This window comes from Epinephelus lanceolatus, chromosome 22 (assembly GCF_041903045.1).
Source record: "Epinephelus lanceolatus isolate andai-2023 chromosome 22, ASM4190304v1, whole genome shotgun sequence".
NCBI classification, from domain to species: domain Eukaryota; kingdom Metazoa; phylum Chordata; class Actinopteri; order Perciformes; family Serranidae; genus Epinephelus; species Epinephelus lanceolatus.
The window spans coordinates 17033304-17048684 of NC_135755.1; the positions used below are offsets into that span (position 1 = coordinate 17033304).

Genomic DNA, 15381 nt, shown 5'->3' on the forward strand with positions numbered 1-15381 from the left:
TCTGGTGACATGTCCAGGGTGCACCCTGCCTCTCGCCCAATGTCAGCTGGGATAGGCTCCAGCCATAGTTCCATGACATAATTTTCAACTAGCCTACATACTTCAGCAGCATAAGCAAATCCCTGAAAGTCAAGATTTTCAGTGGCCTCTTCTGGTCACCCCTGCGAAAAATCCTGTTCCACTGTTTATGCTAAAGGTTAGGTATGGAGATCAACACCCCTCTCATGTCTTTTTAGGTAAAATGAAGCTACAGCCAGCAGCTGGTTAGCCTAGCTTAGAATAAAGACTGTAAACAGGGGGAAACAGTAAGCCTGGCTCTGTCAAATGGTAATAAAATCAGCCTACTACCACTCCTAAAGCTCGCCAATTAACACTTAATGTCTCGCTTTTTTTTTCTTTAAAAAAACCTGTTCAAAATAGACTAAATCAACATGACATCGCACTACATCAGTAATTACTTCCAGGTAGACAACAGGCAATTGATTTCAACTGCAGGTGTTACCAGCTCACCCAGCTTCAGTTTCCTGTCAAAAACACAAGGCAAATGTTTACTTTTTTTAGATGGCCATAAACTAACTACTAGAGGCTGCGTTTGTGCAGCACTTTAATTTTATTTACTTGATTTCATTTTATGAATGTGACCTGGGGTTTTATGCCTGGAAGTTATTTTAAACTAGAATTACCACCTTGCATTTCTATGCCTCTGCGAACCCGTCAAGTTTCTCTTACAGTTTACATCCATGTCTGTGAAAACATGGATGCTACACAAACATCTTCCCCCCAGCAGTACAAAAGATCTATACAGTCAGCACAGTTTAAAGGTGGGCACCCAAGATTAGTGTCACCAATTTAGTAACCATTCAAATGTCTCCCCTTCCGTTCCTGAGTTGTGATGTTCAAGTAATGGCAAAAAGCTGTTTTTTGCATAACATTATGATGTCACAGTGAAGTTTACCTTTGACCTTTTGGATATATAATGTCATCACTTATGTGAAACATTGTCATATTTAGCATATGAATTCCAATTATGGCAAAAACATGTTTTGTGAGGTCACAGTGACCTTGACCTATGACCACCAAAGTTTCAATCAGTTCATTCTTTAGTCCAAGTGGACGTTTGTGCAAAATATAAGATAATTCCCTCAAGGCATTCTTGTTGATGGTGACCTTGACCTTTGACTGCCAAATTCTAATCAGTTCATTGTTTGAGTCCAAATGGACATTTGTGCCGAATTAAAAAAAAAAAAAAAATCCATTAAGGTGTTCTTATGATAATGTGTTTATGAGAATGAGACAGATGCAAGGTCACGGTGACCTTGACCACTGACTGCCAAATTCGAATCACTTCATTGTTCAGTCTAAATGGACGTTTGTGCCAAATCCAAAGAAATTGATATATGATATTATGTTCGGAAGAATGGGTTGGACGGACAAACCCAAAAACATAATGCCTCTGGCAACAGCTATCCCCAGCGCTGAAGCATAACAAACATTGTGATTTGGTCTGTAATGAAGTATAAAAACAAGTTGTGGTATTATGTACCAGCTGATGCACCATGACGTTGCCACGCAACCAACAGAGACTCCAGGCAGTCACAGTCCCCGACTAAGAAATTAACAGTGTCTCAATTCAGGGTCTGCAGCCTTCGAAGGCTGCATTTGAAGACCAACTGAAGACATCGGTGCGACCAAGGCCGTCCCATTTCAAAAGCTCCTTCAAATGCGGCTAGCTTACTCCTTCTTCCATCAAGTGCAGCTGGTTGCTAGGTAACAGGAATGCCAACGGGTCAGGGCGAGAACAGCTAGTGATGCAACAGGAAAATTCTCCGCAGACCAGACCGTTTCATTCCAGAGACGATCAGTTTGGCTGATGCGGTCCTGTAAGATCGTGGCCGACTCTGACCACGAAGGCCGTGTCCTCCAAAGGTTGCAGCCCCTGAATTGAGACATAGCTATAGTCCCGTACATTACCCACCACAAATCTACAGCTCGCTGTTATATACACAAAGAAAGCTTTTTTTTTTTCTTGTCAAAATACAGTCTAGTTTATTGAACTGCTATTGCCCATTGAAACACAAAGGTGAAAACAGACATGGAGATCAAATTTAAAACAGGCAATACAACAGGCTGGAAGATAAAAATTAAAATTTTTTTTTTACAGTACAACATGGTCTTAATTGGGAATGAATATTTCTCTACAAGGATGCAAGCAACTCCAGGGTGATGTGAAAAAAAAAATCATCACAACTTTAAAAACATACAAAAACAAAGTAACATTAAACATACAGTACAGAAAAGCCACATCTTTTTTTTCAGTTATTTCAGCTTGGAATAACTAGTGTGACTGATTGTCAAGCTCACTTTTTTTCTTAATTAACATTATAGATAAAACATAAATATCATCAAACATCATAATAATCAACTGTAAGACTGTTTTAAGTGTTTAAATTGCTTTAACATAATAAATTACCACTAAAGCTTGTTTTATTGTGAGGTCGGCTTATTTTACTAAAATCATACACGTGTGCAGCCAGGAAGAAAAAGACAGTCTGCAACAAGTAAATTAATACATGTAATCCACTCATTAAACCAACAGATGCACTGCAGATCATGAGCTATATCAGATCTCTTCTGCTATTGCTTTTTAAATTGGGTCATGATCTATTTTAGAATCATAACTCCCTGCAATCCAAAGAGAAAAGGGAAGGGGCCAAGGAGGTGATGACAGTGCCAGAGAATCTGGAGACTTCTTTTTAACAGCAGTTAAGATGCCGCGGTAGGAACAGGAGAATTGCATAGTTCAGCAGCATCATCTTATTTGAATTTTACGACGGAGCCGGTTATTTCCCTTTTTGAATGTACCTGTGCAGCCCTGAAACCTTTCCCCCGCGTATCACTCCTGCGGCTCGTTAGAATAAGGAGCGAGACGAGAGGGCTATTTATACAAACGAGGGGGTGAGAAAGTGAGAAGGTGAGATTTCATGAGGCAAAAGCGTGCGCTGAGTTGATGTTGTTTCCATCATGAACAGATTCTGGATGGATCACCAGGTGCATAATTAAAGTATCTGAAGCGTTGCTGATTTTAATGAAGCCAAAATGAAAAGGTGTTTGAAATCTGTATATTCTGGGAGGAAAAGCATTAAAATATGGAGGGTCACATCTATACGTTTATACCCTGTATAAAGCACCATATTTATGTTTCCATTTTGTGCTATGGTGGAACTGTTTGTCATGAAGCTGTTCCCCTCAAACAGAAATGCTGGGTCAAGCGCTGGCCCACGGTAAAAGGAAAGACACAATAACAATGACGAGGGAGAGGGAGAGGGGCAGCAAAAGGAGGAGGATGAGAGGCAGAGAGAGGGAAGATGGCCACAGAGACATCAGACGTTTGGGGCCTTGTGGCAGCTCCACCGGACTCTTTTGTTTCTCCATGTTTGGCCGGCAGATGACCAGAGGCCTGACCTGTGATATGCTTTCCTGGAAGATGAAGAAGAAAGAGGTGAGTGTCGATATCATATGGACAAAACAACCTAGGACGTAATGTACATTTTACAAGTGAGAACGGTCAAAAATGTGTTTTTGTGATAGTCAAACAAGCCGCAAACTAGAGCTTTGATCTCTGCATGAACCCAAATGGGCCTGACAGGACTCACAAGGTTCAGGCCGGGCTGTAACTTCTCAAAATTCCCCTGAATCGAGTCAGTTTTTTTTCCAGTAAATGCATACATTACGCTGCGTTCACAAAGAATCAGGCAAAATCGAATGGCAGTTTAGCGGATGAGAACTGTAATGGTAAACAACACTGCCATCCAAAGTTAAAATTAAGGATGCAGGATACTGGATTTTTTTGCTGATATTCGATATTCTGATACATAACAACTCAACTGATACCAAAATCAATATGTCCACTTTTTTCCCCACTTATTTTTAATGATTGTCAAGTCTCTTCTGTCGGGAAATTCTGTCATTCGTTCTTTCATTTTCCATAACCGCTTATCCTGTTAAGGGTCATGGGTTTGCTGGAGCCTATCCCAGCTGACACTGGGCAAGAGGCAGGGTTCACCCTGGACAGGTCACCAGACAGGGCTGACACATAGAGACAGACAACCATTCACGCTCACATTCACACCTACGGACAATTTAGAGTCACCAGTTAACCTGCATGTCTTTGGACTGTGGGAGGAAGCTGGAGTACACTGAGAAAACCCACGCTGACATGGGGAGAACATGCAAACTCTGTACAGAACCGCCGAACCCCAGGGTGGGGGAAATTAACATCATGCTATACATGTATAATCTTACTGTGGCGGCCCACTAACAGATGGGGACATGAAATAGAATGTAATTCGATGTAAGTAATATTCATTCATGAGGCAAAATAAGAATAAATTGGGCGATTCTGATAAATTTAAAGCCGATATTGGCCGATAATGAAGAATTACCAATATTATCAGCATGCTGGCCGATTCTGGTATTTCATTTTAAGGCCAATATCAGCCGATACCAATGTCGTGCCAATATTATTCATCCCTAGTTAAAATATTTTAACATTTTTCTAGCCATGCACCGATTTATCAGCCACACATCAGTATATTTGCAAATATTTGCCTTGTATTTATCGCAGTCATATCAGTTTTGTGCAGGCTAAATGGCAGGGGTCGAAACTAAACGTGTTCTGTCATCCCATGGAGAGTAGAAAACATGTTTGGGATGAACAGAGACAAAAGGACGCAATAAACTGGATATCGATGAGTCAGGGGACGCACCCTGTTATTTCCCCGATAATGCTACATTGTGAACAAGTACATGTTGACATCAGCAGGAGGAGAGCTAGTTAACGTTAGCTGTTAGCAGCCAGCAGCTGGCGGAAGTTGCACTGGGTTACATTTTGATATGTTCAAGGGCTGTTCAGTAGAAATGAGTATTGGGCGACGGTAAATTATTAAGTTCTCATGATGTGTTCAATGTCATCTTGTAAAATGTAGTTTTTGGTGAGAAACTCGGATAAATACAGCTGTTTGAAGGAGAAATGTGTTGAGGTTTTCATAACGAGACGGAATTATGGCATATACAGTGAAATATTTTTTAATGTAAAGTTAATTCTAATTCAAAGGTAGTGTAATGAAGGGCTGAATGACTTTATGAACAGCTCTGTTGGGCTTTTTATATAATAATTACCAACAAACACAAACACACAAACGACAGAAAGCATCTGTATCGGCTATTGGCCAAATTGTTATTTTAAAAATTGGTATCAGTATCGGCCCAAAATTTCCAAAATCAGTACATCCGTACTTTCTGCCACCCTCTGGGACAGAATTCAGAACCGGATGTTACGCAGCTCCCTCATACAAGAAGAAACACTGGCGATCTAGGCTGGGTCATGATTTCTGTGAAGAGACATTGCTGTTGAGTTTTTCAGATCTATTTTTTTGGTGTCTCGAGCACCACGAGCCGAGTGCCATCGAGTTCCATATATATTGGCGAGAAGGCAGACATCTCTACAGCCGATATCTCAAACATTGGCAACTCACACCAAAACAATCTATATCGATAAACAGCACTACGGGAATGACGGAAAATACCTATTTTTGATTTTAGGGTTAACTGTCCCTTTAACTGTTCTAAACCACAGCTAAGAAAGTCCGACATTACGTACAACGTATGCTAATTAGACTTCACATTGCTGTTGTCTACCTCCAGTATGGTCCTGCTGTGTGCTCTGTCAGGACTGAGCCTGAGGTTCCAGCGATGTGATCTGTGGCTTCGCCCGCCGTCGTCCTCGCTCTCCGTGGTGTCTTGCCGCGCTACCCGCGGACGCTTGCGTCTCCGGGAGCTGATTCGCTGGAGAGAACCTGGCTCCTGGAGTCTGAACCGATCAGGTTAAAAGCACAAGGTCAGAGAACTACAAGCAAAAATATACTGTGTGTGAATATATACGTGTATGTGCACATCACACCTGCAGTCTGTATCCTCTATATCAGCATCTGCATCGCTCTCCCCCTGAGGGTCAGACAGTACACACTCCTCCTGCAGAGGAATGACACACGTCAGACGAATATATTATATGCTACAAGCTGTTACTTTGGGTTAAGCATGACAAATATTTTCTTTCTGAGCCTCCACATTACTGTATGGGGGCTTTTATTTTGTAGTCGCTGGATGAAACACCAGCGAGCCCTTAGTGAATCATCATTACTATTTGTACACCAAAAACAACAACACTTGATCATGGCATTTTGTCTGCGTGCGTGTTCTCGCGCGTCACTTTTTATCATCACCATTGTTATTATTATGAATCCGCTGACACCTCTACACATGACTAATGAGTTTGCACCTCATCTGGTGGTTGCTTCCTACTGGTTTTAGCTCACATGCAAATACTAAGACTGATATCTATGATCTGATCATCAAAAAAATGCATCGAAAGCTGGCATTGATAGTGTGCTCAGATGCGTAGTCTCGCTTTCTTTTTTTTTAATCAGTTTATAGATTTAAATAATAATTTTGCCAGTATACTGTATTTCATTAAGGCAAAGTCGACTGACTGCTTGTGTTTAATTTACATTTAAGAAGTCTGACTCAACTGAACAAGGCAGTTAACATTTAACATTTATATTCCTCAAAATAAGGCACTGAGAAAAGTAGTAGGTAGCGTAGGTAGTTGGTTTACATACTGAAATTCTACATTAAATGACGCCCACCTATACTGACAGTTGCAGTGCATTATGGTACTTTACATATCTACTAGGCTTAAGCATTGCATTGTGGGATTCTTAGCAAAAAGCTGTGTATATGCTGTGAACACTACATTTTTCGTCTATAAAAATAAATGAGAGCATGATATTAAGTATAATTTTTACCCCTTCCCATTTATTTAAGTAAAGGGATAGATTGACATTTCAGCAAATATGCTTATTCTGTTACCCAGAGGATGGTTAGCTAATAGCTTAGCACAAAGACCAAAAACAAGGGGAAACAGCTACCCTGGCTCTCAGAAGGAAAAAACAAATCTGCCTGCTAACAGCACCTCTGAAGCTCACTCTTTAACACATTGTATCGCCACTGTTTAGCTTGTTTTAAAGGAATACTTCACCCACAAAATGACCATTTGTGTATCAGTTATTCACCAGGTAATATGCTGAATTTGAGAAGAAAACTTGAACCCTTTTTAGATAGGAGTTGTGCAAATTTGCAGGAAAGCCCAATCAGTCTTCTTTCACCATTGGCAGTATAAAAACAAAATCGGGGAGTGCAGCAAAATGCCACCTGCCTACTTTTGTTTATACAGAATGCGCCTTTTTCGGGGCAATGGGGGGCGTGAGCAAGTAACAAAACCTGTAGCTCTGCGTGTGACACAAACAGCCTTGCTCCGAGGTACGCCGCGGCTAGTCAGTCATATTGTCCTTCACTGTCCCCATCACTTGACAGTTAATAGCCTCTTCGTTTGCGAGGGGAAGGAGGGTGCGCAATTCCTTGTCTCCCCAGTTGCTCATCTTCACAGTGTCTGTCAGGTTTGTGTTTCCCTCTTGCTTCTAATTCCTGCTATCAGCTGTTTCCTGTTTATCCACCGCCAGTGGGTCACACGTGCTGCGTCATCAACAGCTCCTCCCACAAGTCATCAACAGCCCCTCTCGTGGCGGAAGGGCGCCTCGTTCTTTTTAAACCAAAAAGGTTCCGCCAATATGACTACCCTACGAGGTGGAAAATTGGGCACCTTGGATCAACTCGGCAATCTGCCTCTGTGTGTCTAAACGGCCCAACATTCGCTGAAAATCTGGCAGTGTAAAAGGGGTTATGGTCTTTTTCACATGCCTCCACGATGAACGAAGAATCCAAAAACTGAGAAAATTCTTGACAACAACAGCAAAACTATATCAAAACATCGATTTATGAACTCTCCAACAACCTGTGCAAGATAACGCAAGTCTCATTTATCCAGTCGTATGCTCAGTTTTTCTCAAACACATGCATTTTTACTAAATGTTACTATTTAAAACACTTCCACTTCCATTTCTACTTTAAACAGTCTCAGGCATGGATGAGTAGCACATGTGTGCGTTTGAACTCTGCTCAATGGACTGCACAAGCAGAGTTCAAAGGCACACGCTTGCACAGGTGCGCTACTTGTTCCCAAAGGTTTTCCATCAAAATTAGCATGTGTGCTGTTTTTTAAATGCGGGAAACCCCGCTAGAAATGGATGACAGTCTTTTTTTCCCATTGCCAGTTGACCAGAGCTTTATACATGGCTCTGCAGCAGACTAATATGCCTTTCTGTTGCTTTTTTTCCTTTTTCTGGTGTGTCACATTGGACATTATGGACGGGCCAGAGAACAGGTTAGTAAACAGTTGAAAGCAGCATGGAGGCCAGTGAAAATGTTATGGTGTTTACTTTCTAATGACTCTTACTTATTCAGTATCTCAAACTCAGTGCAGTTTAAACGATGTATGAGTGCTGCTTGGACGGAGATGGATGTATTGTGTGGCAGCACGTCATTGCATCAAAGGGCTGAAATTAGTGTATCCACCTGGGCCTGATAAATACCGATGACCTCTGCTTTCTGAGTCATTTGTCCCGCAAGTTAATGCCAATTATAACCTTCCCTTTTAAATACAAAAGCTGAATGATAGTAGGTATTAGTGGGTTTTTTGTGTAGGGGTTTTGGTTGGTTTTAGCCAAAGTGCATGTCAATGTGAAGTGCTGAACATACGACTGGATAAATGAGACTTGGATTATACTGCACGAGTTGTGTGAGAGTTTGTAAACGGATGTTTATACTCAAATCCATTAGGAAAAAAATTCTGTTTTTGGATTCTTCGTTCATCGCAGAAGCTTGCGTGAAAAACAAAGTATTCTTCACAAATTTAACATAACACACGTTGAGTAATTGATAGACAAATGATATTTTTGTGGGGAAAGTATTCCTTTAAAACCAAATTGTAAAAATGGCACATAATGGTTTTACAGGGGATTACAGTATATAAAAACTAAAGTCTCCTCCTCATAAACAGCTGTAAGCGTGACATTGATTTTGTAATCTCACACTTGCACCAGCATAGAATCCAAAATGTTGAACTATCCCTTCAAATAAAACAGTGGAAAAAACACATCAAAAGTTTCCTAACAATTCTGTTTCAATATGGCTTCCGTGTACGATGTTGCGTCCTCTGAGGAACATAAATTATGTCAGTACTGTCAGTTTCAAAATATCTCTCTCGGTTTTGGCCGACATGTACTAAACACTGGTATTCGTCACGTGTGCCTCACATGCTGCAACCTTTAAAACAGGCATGCAAAACCACAGCTGTCTGCTAAAACAAAGGCAACATAAAATCTTCTGACACATGCAGGTCAAACTGTTCACATGACTGACGTAAATTGTTGCGCCCACATGCCTGTCATAAAGAAACACACACATGTCACATATTACCTCTGTGCCGTATCCTTCAGAGTACCTGGTTATTATTACCCTGTTTTTTCCACAGTGTTCACACAGCAGTGTGTCCTGAGAACAGAAAGTAAGGAAAGTATAATTGATTTAAAGAGATACAACGATCTGAAAACATCATGGACATTTTCTTTATAACCCGCAGTAAAGAACACGCAGACAGCAGCAGAGAGATAGAGGTCAGCAGGACATTAAAGGCATGTATTTAGAGCACGATTACGGATGAAGGAACACTCTGAGCGACGGCCGCAGACACTTAAGTGGGAAGCCTGAGCACTCACCGGCGTAGGCGTGTGTGCTTCTGAATAAAGTGTACAGGGACCGGCCTCGCACAGACACACTACATCTACCTCTCCACAACTCGCCCCCATCTGAGACAGAGACACAAAGACAGAGAGGATAACAACTGTGATCTGTTGGCCTGTGCGAAGCTCCTCGTGCCTTTCATCGTTAGCCAGCAGCATATTAACAAAGTAAGTTAAAGGAAAGGAGGGAAGCTTTGATGGACACAAACTTATACAATGTACAACAGTAGAAAGAACATGGAGATATTATCACATATCATCAGCAAAAGTTTTCATTTTGTGCATCCCAATCGGTGGCTCAGTGATGCGATTTCTGGCTTTTAACCTTTTCCACCTACTCGCATTTTAAACTGCTCAGAAGTGGAGGAGTTGACTGGCATTGCCAGGCATTAGAGTTATGAGGGCTGATAAATCCATGTGATTCAGTCAAAAAGCATCAGAGCTATTATCAAACACACAGTTCACTAGATGTTACAGGGTATGTTGTATTGTCGTTAGATTACTTGTGTTTAAAGGGTACCTTCGGTATTTTTAAAGCTGGACTGTATTTTCCCTTTTTTGAGTTTTTAAGTGACTGATGGGAAGATCAGTTTTTTTATTCGTCCAGTATTGAGCAAGACTGAAACAAACTGCGATGTAACCACTCGGGGCATTTGAGCACAGTCACTTTACGTCCACTAAAAGTCTGTTTTTGTCACTGTCAGGCTCAGACTGTTTTTATAAGTGTCTGACAACATTATGGAGATATCCCTACAGAGACAGACCTTTTTATTAAAGTGTAAGATCATTTTTGTTTAAACAGAAACAGCCCTGATATCGAAATCGGCACACCCACCAGACTCCATTTAAATAAACAGTAATTTAAGCGTGTATAGAGGCAGCTTATTTTCACATCTAACTGTGTGAATTAAGGGTTTATTTTGACCAAACTAGGGTTGATGATTGTTGGATCAGGGGAACAAAGAACCAGGACAGCCTTTGTGAGTTTTACTTTGTTTCTGTCAAGTTTCAATGAAGTGAGTTTTGATGATAAAACAACTGTTTATTTAAATGGAGTCTGGTGGGTTTGGCGATAGCGATTTCGGGGCTGTCTCTGGTTAAACAAAAAGGCTCTAACTCTTTAAAGGGATACTAAAATGAACTGTGGAAAACTGACGTCTGTATAACCAGTCCCTGGATCTCCCTGCTTCCCTCCTAGCGAAACTCCAGCAGATGACCCAGATGACACAAAGTTTAGCTGGCTGACCCATACCACCGCCGTGGACACAAACAGTGTGTCTCAAATCACATACTTCTGTACTAAACACTTAATATTTTGAGTGCGCTAAGTGCGTTCACACTACATCAGGCATGTCCAAAGTCTGGCCCGCAGAACAATTTTAATTGGCCCTCGGCTTGACTTTCAAAAGATACCATATGTGGCCCTTTATACAATAATGAGCAAGATCACTTCGCATTTTTACCTTTCACCTCACAATGATAGGACTATCATACAGTTTGTAGACAAGCATCAAGTAGTAATTAATCAATAAAAGATAAAAATGGTTGCATTTGTCTCACTTTTTTTTTTAAAACCCATTTGATGCGAGAATCAGTTGGCCCCCAGGTATTTTCACATTATTTTATCTGGCCCCCATTCAAAAAAGTTTGGACACCCCTGCACTACATAGTACAGGAAAATGCAGTGTACTACAGGTGCACTAAAAATGGTCCAAAAGTTGAGTGTGGAATGATGGACACTTCTTACCGTCAACGGTCGCTGTCACAAAATTCTCAACTTGTGACATGGCAGCCGGGGACAACAAGAAGCCTGTTAGCTATACATGTTTTTTGCCCTAATAACTGTTGTCCAATAGAAGCCGCGTAGACAACGTTTGTTGGGTCTGTAATGATTTGGCGAACAACAAAGCGAGTGCTAATGTTAGCTTGACAGTGCTGACGTTAGCTTGATATCAAGCTAGCTAGCTAACTTGCTCCAAGCTATGGCAGCACATTTTAAGTTTTAATTTTAAGTTTGGTTTATGTGTGGGCGGAGATAGCGGTCAAATGTTGGCCATAATGCTCCACCGTCCATTTGCAATTTGCTGTTTAAAAAGAAGACGAAGAAGAGGCGGTCACGGTCAAGCGTCACCTGCAAAACGGCAATGTGACGGCAGGTTTTTGAGACACCACGCAAAAAGTACGTAGTGTACATAGTGTACTACATTGATGGTTAACTGAACGGAAGTATGTGATTTGAGACATAAACAAAAATCACGGAAGCAGATCAAGAGACAGGCCCGCCCCCTTATTCTCTCTTTCAAACTCGGACCAAAATCCAGTAACCGTAAAACTAGGCAGCATGGATCAAATATGAATCAAGCATATGTTACTGCACTGCCTTTTTCTCACCTAAAATGTTTTTAGAAACATATTTTAGTGCACTGTTTAGCTGTAATAGCGAGAGTTTGTGAACAGGAAGTGGGTGCCAAACTGTTTCGGCGCTAATCAAATGTAAACCAAGATTCTGTAACTGTTTTCAGAGACATTTATTTGCGATTGTTTGTTACCAGCTAGCCACGATTACGCTGAACAGACAAGTTTGCGTTACGTCACCTACCAGCGGAAGCTTTGGTTAGTCCGGTGTGGGGCAGTGCATTCTGGTAGTTGTAGGTTTTCTATCTCTTGAGCAAAGGTGAATGTCACAGCCCTTTTTCTCAGTTTTCTCCAGCCATGTAGCAACAATTTCATATCCACCAGTGAAATACCTCTTTAACAAAAAGGTCTATCTCTGTAGGGACACTCTCCAAAGACAAAATAACAAGCTGAGCCTGTCAGTGGCAAAATGAAGCACTTTTAGTGGACGTAAATCAACGGTGCACAAATGCCCATTAATTATATGTTACAGCCTTTATTTGCGGCTGCTGGCTGCAGCGTTCTCACTTTACACCAGACCAATTTCACAAATCGTTTCCATTCGTCTCTTAGACACAAATACATGAAAAAGTAGGGTCCGGGTTTAAAAACAACAAACTTACCCTTTAATTCTTAAGTGGTAACTTTGTCTAATTTCCAGGCCACAAACTGTGACTCTAAGCCTGCTTTTCTCTCACATACAGACTCTCAGAGTGCAGGTAACAGATATAAATAAACGACCTCACCTCACAGTCATTGTCAGACGTCTCTCCGGAGGAAAAGAGGCCGTGGGAGTCAGATTCCCTCCGCAGCATGACCTCCGACCTGGCTCACGCACTCACATAGACCTGCCGCAGAGAAAATAGCTCGGTCACGTTAATCAAGGGTTTTGTTGAAGTGTTTTTTCCTGTTTGATGTTGAGGATTTGAGATTTAGGAAGGCTTGGTTATTGTTTTATAAATGCTGTGAACATTTTAGTAAAAAAAAAAAAAAAGTGACAGTAGTGAACAGCTGTGACGAGCCAATCATATTGTAGGTATTGTTTTGCTAAATTCTGTTGTCCCAGTTAATGTTATTAATGTAATTTTACCACTCTTTGACAAGGCGCTCTTTGTAAAGGGTTCATACATGTGTTAATTTATAAAATTTGTCATCTGAATTCAGTTTTCATTGATGAAAACATGAATAAAAATAGGTTAGGTGTGGGTTTATTTATTCCTACAATTCCCATATGGCTGTGCCAGTATACTGAAGCATCATTTATTTTCTTTTTTTCCTAAAGTAAGTAAATAAATATTGTTTTTTAGTGTGTGTTACAGCGGTGTCCAGATGATGCTGTCTTTACGCAAGCAGCCTCACTGTAACATCTGCTCAGCAGTCAGTGTCCGCACTCCCATTACGTAATAACCAACGACAGTCAATGTTAGAGCCGGACAACTTTTAACATTATGATGTGAAGGGAATAGACGTTATTAAAATTAAGAGCTCGCGCTTACTTCTGGTATTCAAAGGCAGTGAATGATCCCCACATGCGCACATGTATGGATAACATAACTCTTAATAATGAGCGGTAATAAAATAGAGCAGAGTAACCCATATTACCTCAGACGCATCCTGTCCAGGAACATGGAATAAACCCATAAGAAGTGACTGGAGGTGTGTGTTTAGAGGATGAGCAGCAGGACGCGGTGACGCTTGTCATTGTGGCGCGGGGAAGCCATGAGCTCGCGCTGCTTGTGGATGTTTGACATTGTAGCAAATCCTCCGTGTGATGTCGAGCGGTGACAGGCAGCTACGGTCCGGGAAGCGCGCGCTCACCGGGGTGCCGAGTGTTCCCAAAGCAACGCGGGAGCGCGGAAAGCGACAGGAGGGACTTCCGGTCGGTACTTTCGGAATAAAAGAGAGTATTGAAGAAAGTCAAACAACAGGTAGGGGCTTGAACCAGGGGCCTGTAGGGTGGGGGGCCCTTGAAAAAATATACAGGGTGCCATCTCGGAACTATAGTCTAGAAAACTGCAGTCATTCAAGTTTTTTTCAATATTAAAAATACACCATTACATATTTAGGGGATCAAGGTAAATTCAGGGCTCCAAATTCGGGGCCATTATGTCACAGCATCAGACAAAAAAGTGCTTCTGAACATGATATTTTCATGTAATTTATGTCTAAACATGCGTTTTTCACTATGTTCTTTCACATATAACCATCAGATATGACCTCTCCGAAATGTATACATGCACTTAGAGAGTATCCGTACCCCCAAATGATTTTTTTAATCCAAACAAAGTCAGTAAAACTAGGTTATAAAGCATATTATCATTCAATTTTCTGCACATATAAATTTGTTTCAATCATTTTTTTCAATTTTATTTATAAAGCCCAATATCACAAATCACAGTTTGCCTCACAGGGCTTTACAGCATACAACATCACTCTGACCTTTGGACCCTCCTCCCAAAAAATGGTAGAAACCTCAGGAAGAGCAACTGAGGATTGCTGCTTCTTTTGCAAACCGCTTTGCAACCCGCCTCCACCCCAGCTCCTCATGCTGTGTCTGACTTATAAATGTCATTTCTGTTTGTCGTTGATGCTGCTCTGTTCTGTTCCCAGGGGGTCTTTGCTGCTGCTCCCCCTGCCTTACTGTGCGTTCCCACCAAAAGATTCATGAGCGTCATAAGCAGCCAGCAGCCATTCATTTTCAATGAACACTCACGATGAAGAGCGTCACTCGCGCCGGCTGCAACGAGCGACTGCGAGCAGCGCGATGCCAGCAACCTGAGCCCTGAGCGTCAAGCTGAAGTTGAGAGAAGCTGAACTTTATGCAAATGAGCAGCGCCGCCGAAGCAGCAGCGAGCAGCAGCCAGTTGCAGACCGTGAATATTCTCAAGGCGGGACAGTGAAAGAAAGAAAGAAAGAGATCTTCTGCAGCACAGCTTGAAAGCCCCGTCCCCTTCAGCCTTCTGCAAGCCCTGCCAGAGCTGCCAGGCACGCGATGCCAGCGACCTGAGCGACCGCTGGCGATTTTGAATCTTTTGGTGTGAATGCACAGTTAGGCTTTCCATGTAGGCGCATGGAAGGGCAGGGAGGTTTGTGCTCGCTGCCATAGACTTTCCACATAGGTGCATGGAAGAGGCTTTCTGCGTAGGGATTGTTTGTCCATCTAGAGATAAAGAGTTTGTCATGATACCAATCTAGAATTTGCCACCTTGGTACCAGTGAGTGAAAATTCTGA

At 41.7% G+C, this 15381-nt stretch overlaps 1 protein-coding gene across 2 annotated transcripts; it reads right to left on the reverse strand.

Annotated features, from left to right (window-relative positions):
- Nucleotides 1-2023: 2023 nt before the first annotated feature.
- Nucleotides 2024-14005, reverse strand: LOC117246173 (uncharacterized). Of its 2 annotated transcripts, XM_033609931.2 has the most exons (7): nt 13752-14000; nt 12896-12997; nt 9732-9821; nt 9433-9507; nt 5960-6030; nt 5698-5869; nt 2024-3477 (listed from the first exon to the last, which is right to left on the reverse strand). In XM_033609931.2, the coding sequence occupies exons 2-7, from the start codon at nt 12962-12964 to the stop codon at nt 3265-3267; spliced, it is 690 nt and encodes a 229-aa protein (XP_033465822.1). In that variant the 5' UTR covers nt 12965-12997; nt 13752-14000; the 3' UTR covers nt 2024-3264. The 2 variants fall into 2 exon arrangements, with proteins under 2 accessions (XP_033465822.1, XP_033465823.1); XM_033609932.2 differs by lacking the exon at nt 9732-9821 and having other exon boundaries at nt 13752-14005.
- Nucleotides 14006-15381: the final 1376 nt, after the last annotated feature.